This window comes from Anser anser (genome assembly GCF_964211835.1).
Source record: "Anser anser genome assembly, chromosome: 19".
Classification (NCBI taxonomy): Eukaryota; Metazoa; Chordata; class Aves; order Anseriformes; family Anatidae; genus Anser; species Anser anser.
In genome coordinates, this window is record NC_139740.1 from 10,317,169 (window position 1) to 10,337,697 (window position 20,529).

At 45.4% G+C, this 20,529-nt stretch overlaps 1 protein-coding gene and 1 long non-coding RNA gene across 4 annotated transcripts in view; one reads left to right on the forward strand and one right to left on the reverse strand.

Moving 5' to 3' along the window:
- The window catches only part of LOC310884065, a 53,087-nt gene extending 50,118 nt beyond the window's left edge, over positions 1 to 2,969 (reverse strand). Inside the window, exon 1 of one of the 2 annotated variants that reach the window (XR_014574011.1) lies at positions 1,346 to 2,969. This is a non-coding gene — a long non-coding RNA (uncharacterized lncRNA). The remainder of the gene's footprint in view (positions 1 to 1,345) is intronic. The other variant, XR_014574012.1, reaches the window with a different exon arrangement.
- Positions 2,970 to 3,049: 80 nt separating this feature from the next.
- HLF (HLF transcription factor, PAR bZIP family member) overlaps positions 3,050 to 20,529 on the forward strand; it is a 35,917-nt gene continuing 18,437 nt past the window's right edge. Inside the window, exons 1-2 of one of the 2 annotated variants that reach the window (XM_083805253.1) lie at positions 3,050 to 3,429; positions 4,465 to 4,800. In XM_083805253.1, the coding sequence (XP_083661379.1) occupies positions 3,324 to 3,429; positions 4,465 to 4,800 (442 nt within the window). In that variant the 5' untranslated portion in view covers positions 3,050 to 3,323. The remainder of the gene's footprint in view (positions 3,430 to 4,464; positions 4,801 to 20,529) is intronic. The other variant, XM_083805252.1, reaches the window with a different exon arrangement.

Sequence of the window (20,529 nt, forward strand, 5' to 3'; positions counted from 1 at the left end):
TGCTGGGTTCAAACCAGGTCAGCTGCCCAGGCACGTACATGTATTTGATCTACTGTCATGGTGAGGGCTGACTGTAAATGTTGGCAGAGAAAATTATTAATCTTTCAACTCACAGCACATAAGCAGCGACTACTAATTCTTATTTTTCTGAGAACTGGAATGTCTTTTGGAACCACCTCAGATTACTTAAGAGAAGTTCCTCTGCCATCACCCCAAAGCAGTTCCAAACCTGTCTCTCCTACATTCAATTAAATTTAAAAAAAAAAATCTTAAAAAGGTGGGCGCAGATCACGGTTCTTCCTCATGCGAGGTGCCACAAGGGCTGGCTCAGCTGCACGCCACGTGGGCAGCAAACGGCCGTGGAAGCGTTGAAGGACCGGAGGCTGTAAGGACTGGGGAGGGCCTTGGCTGGGGCAGCCAAGCAGGGGCCCCTTCCAGAGCCCTCGTGATGCTGCCGGGGGCGCGGGACAGGCGTTGCTCCCTGCAGAGGCTGCCGGTTTTCAGCTCTGGTGGCAGTGAGGGCAGCCAGGCGTGGCGCTTTTTGTGAACCTGAGTAACATGCCAGCCGCCCAGGGGGAGATGTAACACCGAGGCTGACACGGGGCTGTTTCGCTGCTTTAGGGCACATCAGAGCTCCAAGAGGCTGAATATATCCGTAGGCTTTCCCGCTCCTCCGCGCACTTCCTCCCCGCGCCTCGGGGGCCCTTCCCTCAGGAGGCGGCAGCACGCGGCGGGGCCGGGGCCCCCTCAGGGGCCGTGCGCGTGCCCGCGCCGCCGCCTCAGGGGCCGGGGCCGCGCGAGGTGAGCTGAGGCGAGGCGCGAGGCAGGGGGCGGGGCGGGGCGCGGCCGTTGCGGCGGTTCCAGGCTCGCCGCGCCCCGCCATTGGCCCAAAGTAGGTCAGGCCGCGCGCTCACGTGACGGCCTCGCGCGCCTAACGGCCCCCTCCCTCCGCTCCCCCCTCCTACTCCACCCCCCCCCCGGCACCGCCGCGTGAGGGGGGCGGACGTGGGGGCGGCGGGAGGTGAGGGCGGGGCTGTGGGGAAGGAGCCCCGCACGTGCCCGTTTGTGAGACTCCCTGCTGAGAAAAAAACAAGGAAAAAAAAAACAAAAAGCACAAAAAACAAAGCCTGCGTCAGCTGCTGCACTGCCGCTGAAGTCCGCGTGTGCCCCCAACACCGCCGGAGTGCCTGAGGCACTGGTATCGGGTCCTGGTGTGGAGGTGGAAGGACGCCCCCCCATGTGGCGGTGTTGGCAGCTTAAGTGGTCTTTTCAAATTGTCTTTGCTAGAGGATAATTAAATAATAATAATAAAAAAAAAATCTCAGAAAGTGATATATTAACTTACATGTATGCAGTTCGAAAAATCCGATCTTTGCGCCGTGGATCTGATCACATTTCGGTGATGGAAACACCAAGGGCACGATCACAAACGTTGGCTGAGGGCTTTTGGTTTTTCAGTTGGGGACCAGTCAAGGTGCCTTCTATACAAAAACTAAATGGCTGTCACGGTCCTTCACAAGCCATAAACTTGCTCTGCGTGAATGCTAAGAATACACACCAAGTTGTAATTTCGGCAGGTTGGAAAACGTAGAATTCCAGTTAGCGTGCAATTCGATGGGTCTGGGTTGTGTTGGCCAGACCTGGGGTGTGGTGTGAGGGGTAAGCCAGGGGCTGAAATAGCACGAATGAGCGGTGGGCCCCTTGAGAAGGTTCAGCCATCAGTCACCAACGGGCAGGTACCTGCCCACAGTCCGCTCGGTGTCCTGAGAGCCTGCGAATTGAGGCTGGTTGGAACGAAACCTGCCTGTGTGGCAAGACTGGAGTTAAATCACTGCTCCTGTTGCAGTGTGAAATTGAAGAGCACAGCTCCAGCACCGCCAGTACTTGGGTACTTTTCTCAGTTTTTCTGGCTGGTCCATGTATTGGAAAGTGTTGTTACAGCTTCCTCAGCCAGGAAATTCCCAGCTCCTGCACGGTCTGTAATTCTGTTTGGTCCTCAGCATGTCTTGTTGCTTCTTCTTGTTCTGTGCTTGCACAGATCTAAACGTAGTTTATCCTGTTCAATGCCAAGTGGTGAAACAGTACAGTTTTCATGTCATTTGATTTCATTGAAAATGCTACTTCTCTGGGTATATTTTGTCTGAAATGTCAGTTACATCAATAGCCGTAAAAACTTCAGTAATTCTGCCCAAGCCGAGCTTTCATTACATCCCTAGCTAATCTTGCTTGTTACTGGCATTACCCAATATCCCTATTACTTTTACATCTTCTATTTCTGTTTACTCTTCTTTGTTGCCTACCAAATCTCCTAAACCTATTTTTTTCTTTATACTGCACAAAAAAGCATTGTGCACCACGTCTACACATGGCTTGCCAATCATTGCCCTCTTTACGTCCCTCGCTCTGTACTTTTGTAATTAGAGCCTCTCAGTAACTAGCAATTTGGCCATCTGGGGCACCGCCGGTATGTGTACAATCACTTAATAACCCCCTGCTCGTTTTCCTGCCCGGGTACCACACATATTGCTGTGCTGTTACCCCGTTCTCGCTCTCCGTGCCGGGTGGAAAGCTCCTTCACAGCCGGTACCCCCCCGGCTGCGGGCCAACGCCGCTTTCCTCCCGTGCTACCGGCGAGGGAGCTCTGTGGGGCCTCCGGTGGGAGGCTGGGGGAGGTCTGATATCCCTGCAGGGCGGCCGCAGAGGCCCTAACTGACGGAACGGGCAGCGCCCGATCCCCGGGAGGCCGGTGGGGGGGTGCCCAAGCGGGGGGTGCCGCCGCCGGTTCCCTCAGCGCCGCGCGGGGCCGGCCGTTGGGAGGCCGCGAAACGGTTACCAGGGAAACCGCCCCGCCCCGCCCCGCCCCGCCCCGCCGCGTGCCGCTGGGGGGGGGGGGAGAGGGGCTCCACCCCTCGAGGGGCGGGGCCACCGCGAGGGGGCGGGGCCACAACGAGGGGGAGCGGCCACCGGGAGGGGGCGGGTCCATGAAATCGGGGCGTGGCCGCCCGCCTGTCCCCCCGCACCAATGGCGAGGCCGCGGCGCGCCTGACGTCAGCGGCGGCAGCGCCTGCACATGGGCGCGCGGCCGGGGCGAGCGGCGCAGAGCGGGCGGCGGGCGGGCGGCAGGAGGGCGGCAGGCAGGGCGCTGCGGGAGGGAGGCAGGGCGCTGCGCGGCGGAGGCGCCTCTCCCGCTCCCCTGCTCCGGCGGCCTGCAGGCGCCCCGAGGCCCGGCCCGGCTCTGCCCGGCTCCCCCCCCCTCCCGCTCCCGTCCAGCAGCCGCTCCGCCAGCCGAAGGGGAAGGAGCCGCCGCAGAGGCAGAGCCCACCATGTCGCGGCCGCTCCCGCTGACCCCCCCGTTCCTGCCTCCCACCTACGGGGTGCTCAAGTCCCTGCTGGAAAACCCGCTCAAGCTGCCGCTCGCTCACGATGACGGTGAGGCTTCCCCCGGCAGCCCCGACCCCCCCCCCCCCCAGCCCCACGGAGGGGCAGGCGCCCCGAAATGGCGGCCCCCGCCCCCATATCGCCGGTTTTATCCTCATTTTGTGCGTCCCCCCCCGGCGGTGAGGTAACGGGCCGCTCCCGGTGAGGGCCCGAGGCACCGTGCTTCTCGCCGAGCCCCTGCGAGGGCTGCCCGGGGCTGCTGGCGGCGGTCAGGGGGGTGCCGAGGCACGGCGGGGGGCAGGAGGCTTTAGCTGTTTAAAGCCTTGCGAATATTTGGGAGAAATCCCATGTTTCCCTTAAAACCGTTTGTTGGAGTCACTGGGTGTTGTTGTAGGGATAGGTAGGAAACGTGATTTATAACTTTTGTTTATGCTTTCGTTCTACCCTTGAATTTTTTGCTAGCTGTCCTGCGTGTCAGAATACCTCTTCTGTCAGGCTTTAAAAAAAGGCTGTCAGTCTTAACTTAGTGATGCTAAAACATTAGTAAGATTAACAGCGTCATTATCTATCTAAATAATACGTTATTTTGTAACTTACTGCTTAGTATGAGGCAGGCAAAGCAAGATATTTAAAGCAAGATATTTAATTTGACGGCTACTTTGCTTGCTGTGCTTGTATAAGGACTAGCAAGGCTAGGGCCTTAATTATTTTTTTTAAAGCATGACAAGATAATAAATGCCTAAGGTTGAGGTCAAGACTATTCCTTTTCAGCAGTATATAGCAACGTCTTCCAGCTTGTTTTAGCTCAAATGCTTGCTTTTAAGTCCATTAGTATTTATTGAAGCTGACGTTCAAATCCATGCATGCAGCGGAAATGTTAACTAAAAGCAGGGGGAAGGTTGGATCCTGCAGAGGTGCTCAGTTGATACGACTTCTATTCTCTCCTAACCAGAGTGAATCAACAGAGTTATTTTTGTAAAGCAGATATTCATTTTCTGTGTTTCCTAAGAGTGCGGGAAAAATAAGTAGTAGCAGTGATATTTTCATTACTCAGTACTTATATATTTATTATGTATTTTGTTTAAGCATTCGGTAAAGAAAAAGACAAAGAGAAGAAGTTAGATGATGACAGCACCAGTACCACAGTCCCTCAGTCAGCTTTCTTGGGCCCAACATTATGGGACAAGACACTGCCATATGATGGAGACACTTTCCAGTTGGAATACATGGACCTGGAAGAATTCCTCTCAGAAAATGGCATTCCACCCAGCCCAAACCAGCACGAGCATAGCCCACACCAGCCAGGTCTCCAGCAAGCTACCTCAGCATCACCTTCTGTCATGGACCTCAGCAGCAGGGCTTCTACTTCAGTCCATCCAGGCATGGTGTCGCAGAACTGCATGCAGAGCCCGGTCAGACCAGGTAAATCAGCCCTAAGAACTTCCTATGGATTTTGGCGTGAGCCTTCCTCCCCACTGTAAATCATTACTTCTCACTGTACGGTTGACAGTTTAGAGAGGGCCAGTATGATACATTTGCATGTTAAAAAAAACAAAAGCTCTAGATACTGCTAAGTTGCTCCACAGGGATTTTTGGTTAAATTGTGTCAGGAAGCTGCAGGAATTCCAAGGAAACTCCTGTCACCTTTTCTTCATTGGTAGCCTAGCTGTTGGCAAGTAAAAAGCACACAAGCAGAATAGTAATGTGTAAATGCCGTGGTGTTAAATAAACAGGGAGGACCATGAAAGTGAGCATTCCTTTTCTTGACTAGTATTTGATGCAAGAACATAGGAGACTTGGTGTGAGTAACCATTTTGAAGATGAAATTTAGAGACAATGCTTCCTGTTTGGAATTTTGGCTGCAATCTTATTCTGTATTGAACACAGTAAAATTTGCCACAGTACGTGGGGCAGGAACTAAATTTTGTAACTGCATTATAATCTTGGTTAGAGCAGCATAAACTAAGTATAACTCTGACCAGCATTGATAAATTACCTCTATAGTTAGCTTAAGGTATAGGAAAACAAAGCATCATGGAGCCAAATTCTGGTCATAATGTGTTTCCAACCTGTTTGGTATCAGCGGAAATCTTTTATTTGTTTATTGACACTTTAAATCATCCCTTTAGAGGCTAGCACAAATCCAGAATAACTGCTATGGCTTGACACCAGCATGGCTGAGATCGCGGTTTTGGGAGTTTTGTCAACATGAGAGTTTGGAAAACATGGAGCTTTGCTTTTTTTTATTATTAAAAAAAAGCGTAAGGGTGACTTATTGTGCTCTTCTGCTCACACAAGGTTTGCTAGAGCAAAGTGTGCTCTTAGGAGCAGGAAACCACTCCTCTCCCTTCTGCTTGATCGTTTGCCATGCTCAGCGTGCGAAGTCATTGTCAGAATCATCTGATAAGGAGGCAAAATAAATAAATAGAAGGACAAAAGTTGTGGAGCAGGATGAAGTGGAAAAGCCTTAAAATCTACAACATTCCTTTCTCATTAAAAAGAAATAAAATACCCCACAAAACACCCCAAACCTGTCAACAGACTCTTTGGCCCCACATCAGGTGTGTGTTTAGTCGTGGATTTCATTTACTCATGTTATGTGGATTTTACTTTTTTATTTCAATTTCAAGGCATTTCATAGTTAACCAATAACTCGTAAGGGCTTCCAAAGTTGAAATATATTTGGAGTTGGCAAGACTGGAATATTAAAAAAAAAAAAAAAACTACCCTGATTTTCCCAAGCCAGTTCTTATAAATAGTGTGGGTATGCTACCCCATTTTCTGTCACTTCTACACGCAAAATTAAAAGCAGATAATCTGTCCTCATCCATTTTTTAAGGGAGGCTGGTTTTGGGCCAGGCTTCTAATGATCACCTGTCAGAATTTATTTGTAATCAGCTGCCTGCATGACTTGCTTTCATTTCATTGATTTTTGGGTTTTTCCCTGAGCTGTTTGCAGCTGGGGGTTACAAACTTTTCTCACTAAAACTGAATGCTTATGTATGGTTCTAAAAGGAGTCGGGTCTTTTGGGGTAGGATAAAGCACCTTAGCTTGAAGGTACTTTTTTCTCCATACCATCTTGTCCTAAGAATAATAGGTTTGGATTAAACTCCTTTTTTTGAAAGGGTGAGCTCATTCCATTTCTTAAAATTTTTTTCCTCTGTTGCAGATAGGTACTGTGGCTTAATTAACAGTAGTCTGGTTTATTGTCAGATTAATGGATTTTTTTGTGCTGTCATATAAAAATCTGACAATCTTTTTTTGTAGGGATCGTCGTGGATTTTAGTGTTTGAGCAATCTTTAAAATACACAGTATTAAAAACATTTCTCGTGAAAATAAAAATGATCGTTTGAAGTTGTCATAAAAGTGTTGAGGCAAATGTGCTGCTTTGAAATATTAAAGCTAGTCTGGAGCTAAATGTTAAAATTATTGTAGTGGAGCCTTTTGGTTAATAAATCCTGTAAGACCTTTAAAGACTCTTTTAAAACTGTCATATGAAGAAAGGTTTTTTTAATTGGTGTGAGCTACTGTTTCAATATACATGGCTGTTGTGATTTGTATTATTGTAATAAACCCAAGACAAATAGTATAAAATACACAATTTCAATAAAAATTAATTCCACATGGTTGTATTATTTTTAGGAAAACTGAAATTTCCAGGTGATAGTAGTTCTTCTAAAAATGTTTTGTCTCCACTGATTTTTATCTTAATTTTTTGATGGCCTTTGTGAGTATGTGGCGTGGACTCGGGCTGAAGCAAGGGTCAAACGTTGTGCTTCTTGCATCCCTACTTTAAATGACTCCGCAGCATTTAGCATCAGTATATCACGTGTAGTTGGGCAAAAATCTGAGACTTGCATAGGCTGTGTACGGGCAAGGAGGTGTATGTGAGCGTGGAACACCAAACGTGGCTCCCATGCATGCGTGGTGTAACTCGGACAGAGAGGTCTACACAGAAGTGACATGAGAAGATTTAATTTTGTGCATGTGTTGAAAGGCAAGCCTTACCTGTCTTTAGAAACCAGTGGTGTCACCTCGATATGTATTTTATACTGCCTGTGGAAGTATGGAAGAGAGGTGAAAATTTGCATTGCTTTTCAGTGAGAACTGGGGTCAGGTTCAGCAAAGCTGGACTGACCATGGCTCTAAACATATTACAAGATCCTTGTGGATCTTGTAATAGTGGAAAGCTAACAAACAAAGCCCAAAACAACACTGTCTGGTTGTTGGAAAAATGTTTAGTCTCACCAGTTTGACATTTATTCTCTGAACTATAGCAAATAACAAAGTGAGCACCCGCTTTCTTGTAAATTTCTGTTTGGGCAATCTATGCAAAAACTGGTCTCCTTTGTGAAGAGAAGGGATGCAGGATAATGTTTTTTTTCAAAACTGGAATCTATAGTACTGAAGTATTTCTTTTTCATAGTATCACTTTAAATCAAAATGCTATTTATTAATTTTAGCATTGCAGACAGTCATTCATTATAACACAGATGTATCTGAAACATTATTTCTCCCTGTAGTGGGTGCCGATTAGTCGGTTGAAAATTAGTCTTTCTCAGTAAAACAGTTATTTTAAAACTAGCTTTTAAAGTTACCTGTTACTGCAAACATGTTCTCTTATTTCTCCATCTGTTGCAGATCTTTTGTCTTTTGCTGTTTTTTGGTTGAATGTAAATCTGTGTTTAACTGTGGTGTAATTTAATGAAATTGGGAGTATTCATAGCTGTTTCTATATAAAGGGAGTATCATATTTTGAAGTTGATAGGGGGTGGTTGCTTTTACCTGTCTGTTTTTTTTCTGTGGGTAGCCCCTATTTGGGTGAACAGGATAGCAGCGTAAAGGGTTCGCACGGAGTGAATTAGAGTTCAGAAGCATTAGCGAAGTCTGGTGGAAGACTCTAATTAGAGGATTTCTGTTCTTTGAGATTTAGATGTGAATTTTCTGTTCGCAGCAAAAGCCTTGGCTACAGGGCTACGTCAGAGGGGGATCCTGCTGACACAGTGATGTCCCCTGTGTTGTTACAGCCCTGCTCCTTATGGAGGGTAGGGCCATGGGAAGTTTAAAAAAAAAAAAAAAACCTCCTGTATTTGCATTCCTGTGACAGTGGTTTTCACTCTGCAGTGCCTGGATTGCTGGGTGCCTTAAACTACTTGCAAAGGATCTGCCAAAGATTAAGGGGAAAAAAATAGAAAAGCAAGCTTTGTAATCTGTTGCAGAAATACAGATGTGAGATATCTGAAAGTCTTTGCTTTCAGTGACAAAGTAAGATTCAGAGGTGCATTCATCAAAAAGCTGAACACCATTTCTGTTTGAAGGGTGCTCCCCTCAGCCCCCCTCTTGGAAGAACACGAAGATTTATTAAATGCTTTATTGTACATACTCGGTAGAGAGATTTCATCTAGAGCACGTTACCCATTGCCTTTTACTTCTTGCATGGATACTGAATTGTAACAACTGACACCAGGCAGGATTGGGTGGGTTTTGGTGTTTTTTTAACTTGTTTGCGATAGGCGTACCGCCGATGGGGATGGTTTGCTCTTGCTCCATCCGGCCGCTCAGCTGCGTACTGGGAATGACTTGGTGAAGGGGGCAGCCCACAGAAGGGTGTGTGCAACACTCCCTTTATTGTAGTCTTCCTTCCCCTGTGTTTCTTAACGTGACCTCCTCTTCCAGCACAGCCTTTGTAGTGTGAAGGGCAGCATTCCCAGCAGCCAGCTCGTCTGCGGAACCCTCTCCTGAGCTCTAATCGCTGTTTACAAGCGGTTCAGGGTTACGTGAGCCATAATGTGAGTCCCGGTCCTTAGAGGTGAGGGCTTCTACCTGCAGCACCGAGAGGAGCCGGGCGCTTCCTCACCTTTGGTGTCCCACGTGATAACAAGGGAATGACCGGCTAAACCGCCCGGCAGGCTGTACCAGAGCTGCTCTTCACATTGACTCTCACGTGAGGCTCTGAATGCACCACCATGTGCTCCGGGCACGTGGCAGTCCCCTGTGCAGGCTGCTCAGCACGGCCTGTGCTACAGCAGCAGGCACGCGTGCGTGGCTGCGTGCTCCTGCCATTACCAGCCGGTGCCGAAATTGCAGTCAAGTGGAAAAGCGCAGCTCTGTGCGCTGCAAGGGGAAGGCAATATCCAGGCAAGCCTCGCATGCTGCTTTCTGGATCAAAAGGAAGATGCAAAATATATTCTGGCAAATATTAAAAATAGCCTGTCACATGATAACAAGGGGAAAAAGTGCTGAACGAACAAGCCTTGTTAATGCTAGAAGCAAGAACACTGTGTCTCTTTCAAAAGATCTAATTTTAATATTTGCCATTAAATGTTGATTATTGGTTAAATAATTGCTCAACTACGTGAAAGAACTTGAAGTTACTTAGGAGTTCAAACAGTAAACAGCAAGAAAGATCTTGGGTTTTGTACTATGCTTTAAAAATGTACCTGGCCTGATGCTTGAGTTCTCCTGTGGAACGGTGCCTTCCACGCAGATCCAGCCGTGTAAGCGTGTAAGGGCTGTCTGGTGTTAGGAAGAGGATATGCAGAGGGAGCAAGCGTGGGTTTTGTCCCTTGAGGAAGGTGTTTCAGGGATGCCAAGAGCTGAACTTGTTGCAGTTACCTAGGAAAATGCTGTGACTTTCTCCTAGCCCTGCTTCCCATCTCAGCGTGTTTGGCTGACTGATCGTCTGGTGCAGGGGTTTGATTTTTAAGAAGCGAGTACACCCTGAAGTCTTTCATGAAACAATATGTTAGAGTTAAGAGACAAGACGTCATCAGGAGATGTATGTAAAGACATTGATGCTATCTGATTAGATGAAGCTACGAGGAAACATACTAAATTGTTGCAATCTCTACATATTTATATGACAGCAGATTGGCAGTTGTGGGAGCCAGCAGCGGCCAGATTCTGCCCAGCGAGTCTCAGCGATGAGTACTTTACTTCTCGTGCGGTGCCACTGATTTCAGCACGGTTTGTTGACTGCCCTCCTTCAGCAGCTCCTAGGTGGACCAGCAAAATGTCACCATCCATTCTCTTCTCATTGATCTTTCTGGACTTTTTTAAGGGGGGTAGCTGGTCTCAGCATACCAGTGGAGTTCCCTCAGAATGGAAGGACATACTTGTCATCAGTAAAGAGTACTTTAAATCATTATGAAATCAGAAGCTTGGCTGGCAGAACGCTGTGCAGCTATTTAATATTTGTATTACACACTAATGTAATCATTAGCTTGCTTTTGAAAAGTCTTACTTTCATAAAATATATTGCAATATTTTGTCAGGATTCCACAAAAGATTGTGAGGATCAGGAAGGAGCATTTCAACTAAGTTATATGCAAGAAAAACGGTGGTTTGAGCTATTTTATGTGAGGTAAATGGCGAAGGGTCTGGAAGAAAGCAATTGTTTAAAGCAAACCTCAAATCCAGTAGGAACTAATGGAGTAAGTTATATCTGAGGAGTAAATATAGAAAATGGATGTTAAAATGCACATCTTTGTCAAAATGAATACAGTATAAACAGATTTTGTAGCTTGTATGGCAATGTTTCATGAGCAAATGGCATCGAAGGAGCCAGCAAACAGCGTTAAAGAAGCTGTCTGTCACAAAGCTGAGCTGGGACCTGAGAGCTTCAGATGTAACGGGGGGAGAGCTAACGCAGGCAGGTAAAGCAGTGTCTGTTAGGCATTTCATCATTTCTTTTTTCTGCTGGGATTCTTCAGGGCACTTCAGCTTTGTGTAACTGAGGTGCCATCCATCAAGTTTTAAATGACTACAAGTTATTGTTCAACCTAATTTTCTGACCAGCTTTGAAGCTGTTGTATAGTTTTGCTTCCCTGTCCCATTCTCTGGTTGAACTAAATCTTGCCAGGGCTAAATTCAGCCCAGATTTTCATTGTACACCATCCAGCACCCTTGCTTAGCGTCTCTGATGTGGCACTCTTTTGCTTAGGGGTTCTCTGCTCAACTTTTAGAGAAACAGCTTTAGCTCTTCATCTTACTGCTGGTATTCTCTTGTTCATATTATTTGCTGTTTAATGAAAACAGGCATCGAGGATTTTGACACCCTTTGCTCGTAAGCTTGTGTTTTGGTGTGGCCACTTGTAGAACAAAGAATAAAAAATCCAGATTGTGTTAGGGTCCTAGAAAACTCAGGTCCTCGTTAATTGAAGTGAAAATGTAAGTTATTACTGGAACATAACTTGGCAGGTACCCATAGATCAATGTTTTAGCATGTGTTTACTACAAGCAGATGTCAGAGTGAACTATGGCAGTAGCTCGTCTGTGACAAAATGTAATCCTTAGATATTCAGGTGTATACACAGAGAAGCGAAAATGCATTTTGTGACAAAGATTGGCTGAGGATGGATAATGGTTTTAAAGGAAAAAAGTTCTTTTCCAATTAGCCTTAGGGAGCTCAGCTTGCTATAAATTCTTTGTTCTGGAACATGGCTGTGGACAATAGGTCAAAGATTAAGTAATTCATTACAGAGCTGGTTGGTACTCCTGAATTTAATAAACAAATGAATGAACAGGGCTCTCCATCCCCAGCAAGATCCATTACTTTGTGTGGCAATGACTGGACCTTAACTTTTTTTAGAACACTTGCAAGGCTCGCCACTCTCTTAATTCCTGTATGTGGATGCAGCGTTATTTGAGGTGACCTGATAACTCTGCAATAGTAATGCAGAGGAAGGCATCCAAAACTGAGTTTAAATGTGGTCTCACTAGGAACTGCTTATGACTTGAGATTCTGAGGAGGCAAGGAAAGAAACTGTAGATTGCCTTTTGGAAAAGGGAAGAAACATTAACGTGAAACTTTGAAAGACAAAATACTCCTGCAGAGCTGTTTTATGGAGCAATCAGTGTTTAGAGGATACTGCAGTAATAGTACTAAACCTTCTCGTAGAAGCCTATGTTACTCAAGGCTATGGAGTATAGAACAGACTCAATGAGAGGGGCTGCACTGAAATAAAGGAGGCGATTTAAAATGGTTTGGTCACTTTCATAGACTCACCATTGCAAGGTTTGGAAGTGAGTCCCACTCCAGCAAGAAGTCAGTTTCAAAACCAGCTAGGTGCTTAGTAAGTAGGAACTGGCACTTGAAAACAAATCCTGCTCCTCATCACAACAGAGAGGGTTAAACTGACTTAATTTGAAGGAGCCTGCAGCAATCAGACATACCACTGTGTTCCCTCTGTCTTTGTGCTGCATAGTGGAAATACAGATGTTACTGACGTCTGTAATCCCTGCAGCTGTGGCCCCATGTTACAGCGTGGGGCATTTGGCCATTTTGTGTATGTAACTCTTGCAGCTCTGTCGCTGACTGTGATAGATGGATGTTGTGGGTTTTCTTGCATGATTTGCTGTGAAAGCAAACCTTATGCTAGGTGTGTATGGCCTCTTGTGTGCTCCTGATCGAGATTTTTGAGTACATAGGCTGATTATAGGCAAATGTGGCAAGCAAGTTGAGATTCTGATAGAGTAATTACACTGCTAAAATGTCATGAAAATAAATGACTGGATATGATAGGAATATGTTAGTGAGCAGGAAGAGCTGTAATGTTAATGTGCATTTTCTATATCAGAGAATTTACATAAAAACTTTAAAATGCCTGATGTGTGCGAAGTGCTTCGGTGAGAGCTGACACCCTTCTAGACACCATGAGATGGTGATTCACTTTGAGAAACAAATCTACAAGAAACGAGGTTTAATTGGTTGCCAGCGGGTGTCAAACTTTTTTCCACCATTATTCCTCCTTTAAAATCCTCATCTCCTGGAGTTGTGTGATTACATGACTCTAAGGTTTCATTTAAAAAGAGAAGTTGGAAAACCAGCTGTATGATTTGCAGGCGAAATCCCCAAAGCACCAAACGCGGGTAATGGAACAATCTTGATCCTCTGAAGTTGAGCAAAGTTATTTTACCTAAAAAGCTGAGCATTTATGCAGCCTTGCTATATCCTGTTCCTCTGGTGCAGCACAAGTGCTCCAGCTCCACTGCCCAATTTGAAACTCCCTTGTAGTCAGCCAAGTTTAAATTTGAGGCCTGTTATCTTATCACAATTATTGCAGTATCACATGTGGGCACACGTCCAAGTGACCTTGTGTATGTGTCCTGCCATTCATTCTCCGCAGTGCGTTTTAGCCCGGGCGCTCTGCACAAAGCTCCCTTTTACAGCTTGTTCTAATCAGCGTAACTTTCCATCGGGGTCTGGGGTGGAGGTGGGTTAGAAGTGAATGAGAAACTTGGGACAGTGAGAGTGGGCTAAAAATGTTCAGGGATCAAAGAGAAAAGTAGGTCGTGGCAGGGTATGTGTGCTGGGAGGAGGAAAGGGGGAGCAGGAGCTAGGGGAAGGCTTGTTTTCCTATTGGCTTTTCGAAGTTGTGCAATTTAAGAATTGGATTAACCTGATATGACTTTGTTTTTCTGCCAGATTAGATATGTTGAGTTTCTTGGCATTGTGAATTGTACAGTACATTGTGTGCTGTAAATATGGGTGTGTTGGGATAAAGCTGTAATGACACAACACGCTTGCAGTCTAATACGGCGCTGCTGGATCGACTCCCCTGCTCCCTTCGCATCCCCTTCCCCCTGCCCTGAACGCACATACTTGTCAGGGCATTTAGGAGTCTGTTACAACAGAACCACCTTCTGCTTCCAGCCCAGCACCGAGATGTTTCAATACCCTTTTTGGTAAGGTAATGCTTACCTGAGTCCTGAAAGTACATTTGGTCTGACACTGGCATCATACAGTGGTATACACTATATGAAGTGTCTTTTTTTAAAAAAAAAAAAAAAGCGGGGGTTGGGGAAGAAAGCTGTATGGAAACTCTCGAGTTTCATCCTGCTTTCTCAGAATTAAGTTGGCGAAATTTTGTATGGAAATGTTACAATTTTTTTTTGCTTTGCTTATTTTTTTTATTTTTTGTTTTAAGCTAAGTCTAAGACATTGCCTTGAGCTTAACGTTGGGAGAGTAAAATTCAGGTGCAGTTCTGAAGTTACTGCAAGCGCCGAGCTCAGTGCCACTTGAGGTTCATCACAGCAGCATATGGATGTCTACGTTAAGTTTTGACGACAGTATATATTTTTTATATGTTCCATGCATTGTGAGGTAACTTCATGTGGTACACCCATCGTGTACATTGGGCCAGCCCCACGGAGGAGCCCTGTTCTCTTTGCTTACGGCAGGGTGAGGGAGGAGCAATGAGGACTCGGGATGCAGGCAGTGCAAGTCAGCACCTGGAGCTGGGTGGTCAGGATGGCCCCCGTCAGCTGGTGAGTGCTGCTCTGAGGAGTGCTAAGGAGTGTGCAGGCACTGGGGAGTGAAAATGAGAATTGTAGGGCACCTCTGTTTAATTCCCACTCTCACGTCTCCAGCCTTCTCCTGGGACTGTAGCTACCTGAGCAGGTTAGTCCCAAGGCCCTGACCACAGCCTGGCCTTTGTCACCAGCTGTGTAGGGCCTGCCCTCTGCACCACTGTGAGTACAGTGATAAGCAAGAAATTAATTCCCCTGTTGGTAGTGAAGACTATTTTTCTTGGAAGAGAAGAGCATAGATATCCAGTATGGGTTTAAATCGGATACCAAGATTTTGCCGTGTTACTTAACTGTGTTCTCCTAATGCCTTACTCTAATTCACACAGGACAAAATGCAGTGTATCGATAAGGTGCAGGTTTTTCTGAAGTGGTACTGGTCTGGTCCTTATGGTGATTGAGCCATTTGTTGAGAGTAATACAGGCTGAGTGAATGGGAGCAGGAGATTGACCTTCTGAACACCTGCATCACTTAAACTATGAGAGAATTAGGAAAGAGTACAGCATAGTTAAAAGTTCACCTGTGTAGCCACCTTTTGAGGAGGTTAGACCTCAAGCCTTCAGCTACAAGTGTTGGACAGCTGCAGTCTGGGTGTCTGTCTATTTGAAACACCTCTGCTAAGTTGGTATCTCAGCACTTAAAAAAAAAAAAATCAGGGCCTAGATTGTCCACGCTCTGAGACCTGACATTTGTCCCTTCACAATCACGTGGCTGCTCACGGAAGGGCTGATCTGTTGGACTGGACATACCACCTGGTTTAGGACACACTTCTCCATATTCTTATCTGTTCAATTTTCTCAGTGCGATGCGGTTGAAGTCATTGTTGAAAGTCATGGTAGTCTCTGGAAGCTCTTCTGAACACGTGAAAAGAAACCATGAGCCAAACAGAAGGAAGGAGCTGGAGGTGTAATTGTCAACCCGTGCGTCTCTGATTTCACCGGCTACCACACGTGTCTAGGTTATCAATTTATTTCTGTTAGAAAGTAAACAAATCTCACTTTTCTTAGGCACTCTCATGAGCGTTTCATCTGAGTTGCTCTTATCTGCAGCAGGGATGTGCTTCTCAGGGCTCCTTCGGTGGCTTCTCTTTCTGCTCCCGCATGCAGCGTGCTCTCAGGCGTCACGTGCACCTCTGGTGCTGGCCAGGGATGCTGTTGATCTCTTCCCGAGTCGGTTACTTGAAAACGTTATCACTGCTATCAAAATATACTACCTTATAATTGGGGCAGCTTCTGGCCCATTATGCCCTGTATGTTTTTTTGGATTGAATCCTCTGGCCAAGTTTTATCTCACTTCATGAATGTTCCTCAGTGCTCAGTACTACTGTCTGGTGGCTGTTCCAAGTAGTGTCAGCAAAATCTGAGCCATGGGGGACGTGTACCACCGTCAGGTTCATAACTTTCCTTTACTGGGCCCCATCCTGAGAGGCCTAAGTACCTCTAATTCTCCTGCATACGGGATTTGAAGTTGTGCAGTGTTTTTCTGAGCTACTCACAAGAGGCTCTCCTAATCCTGTACTGTGAAGAATTCAGTGTTTTTTCAGAATCAGGTCCTTTCAGGGTCTGCCTGCTTGGAGGAGACGGTGTTTAACTGCTTATGTCCAGGTGAATGCACGGTGCTCAGCACCTTCGTAGCATGTGCTGAGCCCTGTGAGCCCAGTCAACCCCTACTTAAAACACAGCCCTGTCGACATGTGTTTAAGCAAAACCCCTTAAGTGATTTTTCTTCTGCCCTTTAGTTTATAGCCCGTGGCTTGTTGTTTCCCACTTTCTCACGTTTTCCCAAAGCCGCTGGTGTGTACAGTCTGAAGATCACATTTAACCAACACAAGGAAATCAGCTTGGCCCGACTGGCTTCTTTATCACGTGGCTGAGAATGTGTTCACTCTGTTCTGCCAGACTATGGCTAGCTGAGCAAAATACAGTGAAGCTCTGGGCTTCTGGCCAAGCTTTTATTTCAGTTTGGAGCTTACAGCCACATATTTGCTATTTGGCAGGACATCCACTGGGGTATATTTGGATAGTAATCTAGCATTGTTTTGCTGCCTTTTTCTTCCTCTTTTTTTTTTAATACACAAATAGTATAATCCCAACACTTACTTTGGCCAGTCTGTGCAAGATTTCTCAGTGTGCACCGTTATGTACGTGCAGTCAGAACTTGTAGTCGTGACCTTTGGTAAATATAAGTCAAAGCAATTAACTTTCTTTTATTGAAAAATTCTTGATGTCCTACTCTTTGCCCCCTGTGTGCCGATAACGGAGCTATGTTGTTACTCTTTCCAAGATCAAAAGCTTCACTAGGGTTTGATTGAAGTCCAATTATGGAAGGAAGTAGCTTTGCTGGAGCTCTGAAAATAGCAATAATTGTTAAAATAATAAAGTCTGTCCTTGTGTGTCTTTTATAATCTGTAAAACTTCTTTTTGGGGGGAAGAGGGTGGTTTTCCTCTAGTTTTAAGATGAAAATATTAGCAAATATCTCGGAAATAGGAGTGTGCTGTTAGAAGAACAAGTATCCCACTCTGGATTTGGTACTGCAGTCCTGTTCTGCATCCCAAGCTCGCCTTCCTCCAGAGCTGTTTGCATGCAGCCTGACTCATGCAGGAAAATAAAGCTGGATTTGATTTTTAACAGTATGGGAGGCTTTGGGTTTGGGGGGATAAAGCCTTTATGATGCAAACTGATTTATTTTTCTGTGAAACAAAAATGGGCTTTTCAGAATACAGTGTGTTTTGGAAAGTTGGCTCTGGATTTGAAACCCTAACATCTCGGATGGCACCCTTGAATGAAAGAATAGTACAAAAGCACAAGGCTTCAGAAGGGGGCACAAAACATTATCACAAGCAGTGGTGTTACTTTATGAAGGGACATATGTCTCTCTTGAAGTGTGGGGGTTTTGGGTTGGTTTCATACAGGCAGTACTCAGCCTGGAACCCTGTTCTTATGGCTACTTTATCAGACTCCTTGAGCTGTGTCTGAGCAGATGGGCACTAGCAAATGCTGGCATACATTTTTCCCCCGAAGTCTTTATGTTGTTCTGTAGAATGTATTTACAGATGCCTTCTCTTAGTGTCTCCTGCATCCTCAGAAAGAAGAGAGTCTGGGAGAAAGAAACCCCTGGGAAGCCTCGGCTGGTGTCGGCTGACAGCGGCTGATGTCGACTGACAGCTTCAGGCAGGGAGAGCTTGGTTCTTGATGTTAGAGCTCGGCTTGTGTAAATGTCCGTTTATCAGCACTCGGTTAATTGAAACATCAGGATGAATAAATACAAGTCTGGATGAGAATATGGAGGGTGCTTAATGAATCTCTTCCAGCGTTTTTCACTGATTGCTGTAGGTGCTGCTTTGATAATACATTTATGTCTAACTAGAGTTTTGAACTTGGATAAGCTGTGGAAAAATCTTGTTTTTTTAATCTCATGTGCATATGCATACAGCTTATATAGGACAGTATAAATCCCCGTGTGAAAATCAACTCTTGTACTTTCTCTTTAGACTCAAACACTAATTACTTGAGTAAAATCTTTGTGTTATACATGAATGGTATTGATTTTTAAGCCCAGAGGATTTTACAGATCCAGCGAAGCCCATTGATTGTCACGTTTGTCACATGAATCTTTAGAACTATAATTTTCTTAGCCCCTTAAATTACCAGGATAGGACCTGTTACTTATTTGTGAGAATCTCGCTGTTATGCTCTGTCCATCGCAGTGAGAATTTAGTCGTCATTTGCTTCAGCATTTTTGAAATGGATTTCTTCTGACCATATGATAGTTTTAAGATCACTTTTATGTCTATATTAAATATTCTGCCTGAAATAGTTCAGTTCCCTGCTCTTACCAGGTTTGGATGGGTCACCGCTCTATGAATTGCTTCATTGCCTTCTGAAAATCTTGGCTGAAAAAAAAAAAAAACAACCACCTTAGCGAGGGGTACCCTGTTGGTCGGCTTAAAGATGTTTATACAGTCAGCAGCTCTAGCTGCTCTCCGAAGCAGCCTTGCCTGATCTCCAGGAGCTGCTGAAACTCATCAAGCAGGTTCCTGTTAACCAATTATCCAGTTAAGCAGAAAGAGGAAAGGTGTTTCTCCTGCTTGTTTTTCTTTGCAAAGTTTAACTCATTCTTCCCCGAGCTTCCGTTATTGTGAGCATTTGTAACTCTGCAATAACAGCAAGGTGAGTAAGAAGAAGATTAGGAGGAGTCTCTGGTCCTGCAAATACTGAGCTGCGTCAGTGTCTAGCCCCCAACTGGGCAGAAACGTGCAGTTTCCAGCATAAATCTAGACACTGATTCTTAGCTGTAAGTCCTACCCAGTGTTCATCATCTAGCTTTTTGTCCTGCATTTTAACAAAATATTTACAAAAACAAGTCAAAACACTCCCCACCCCAAAGCCAATAATGAATGTCCCATTGCTGCCAGAACAAATCTGTTGGTTCCCAAACTCTCCTGCTGGGTCTTATTGGAAGACTTCAGTTGCTTGCTACATAAGTGGTGCAGGTGATTCAAAAAGCTCTTTTCTCACACAGCTTTTAAATATATGCTGGGGTGCTACCAGACAGCTTGATTGTCCACATCTGACCATCTTCTGCAGTGATTGTTAAGACAGGACCTGTCCATGATGATTTTAATGGCTATCAGTGCTAGATGTGTCTGCCGAATTCAGAGGGATTATCAAGTGACAGGGCAGTTGTCAAACAAATAATTTTGCTTGTGATTACTTGAAATAGTAAATGAGTGGGTGGGATAAGGTGAAAAGACTGCTCTCATTCTCTACTGGAATTACGAGTATAAGTGACTTTCATGACTGCCATGGCAAATGATAATTTGGTAAAGATTTTTCTTCCTTCCTATTAGTTCCATGAGTAGCAAAATCTCCATGGATTCTCTGACATGTAACAGAGATCGTGAGGCCTTCTTTTGGTCAGGGAATTAAGAATTTCTTTGATGTATATTGTTTTCACGAAGCTTGTTAGTAATACACGTTTGAGACTGATATATCTCTGCCAAATTTGTTAGAAATTGGCCAACAGCTTCAAAAGTTTTTGGGAAGAGGCTACACAGTTGTGCACAGCATGGCCACACAAAATTTGTTTCTCTAGGAAATTGATCTAAAGAGTAACTGTAGTCGGGCACTGAAATGAAGCTTACAAAGTGATCAGCAGAACTAAAGGCTGTTTGGCATCTTAATTGCGTACACAGCCTTTAACCAGGGACACAAGACAGTTCTTGCCCAAGGGTTAGATCCACGTAGGCAGACTTCCACCTGCCCAGGGCCTGTCCTTGTAGCAATGAGGTGCAATTCGGTGACTGGATTCGTTGTTTTGCAAGGGACTGGAAGAGCTTGCAAAGAGGCAGGCACAAATACGTACGGGCTTAGGCTGTGCCAGAGCTTGAGCTGGTGTCTGAGCTGTGCTAGCAGTTCAGGGCTTCAAAATAGCCTTTCATTATCAATAGGTTTTCTCTAGTATCCTGAGTAGCCAGAAAGAGGAACTGTATATTTACTAATGTTGCTTTTTATTTTTTAAAGGAAAAATCTGTGAATGTTTGAGTTGGAATTCATGTTAATAGCAAAAATTCAATAGAGCCTTTCAGTCATTAGTATTTTACTGAGTTCTACTAGTGCATGGAATATTCGAAGACCTTACCCTGGCAGTGAAATGGAGGCAAACAAGGTTGAGCAAAGTTCCTGTGACAGTCAGCCAGGGAGCTGCAAAGCCGGGGTGGCCACCTCGTGCCCAGCGGGTAGGAGAAATGTTCCCAAACAGGTGAAAATAAGGCTGCTGCTTCAGTAGGTGCTGCTTCCAGGCTGCAGGTTAAGCAGCTGAGGTATGTGAGCTGAACAGC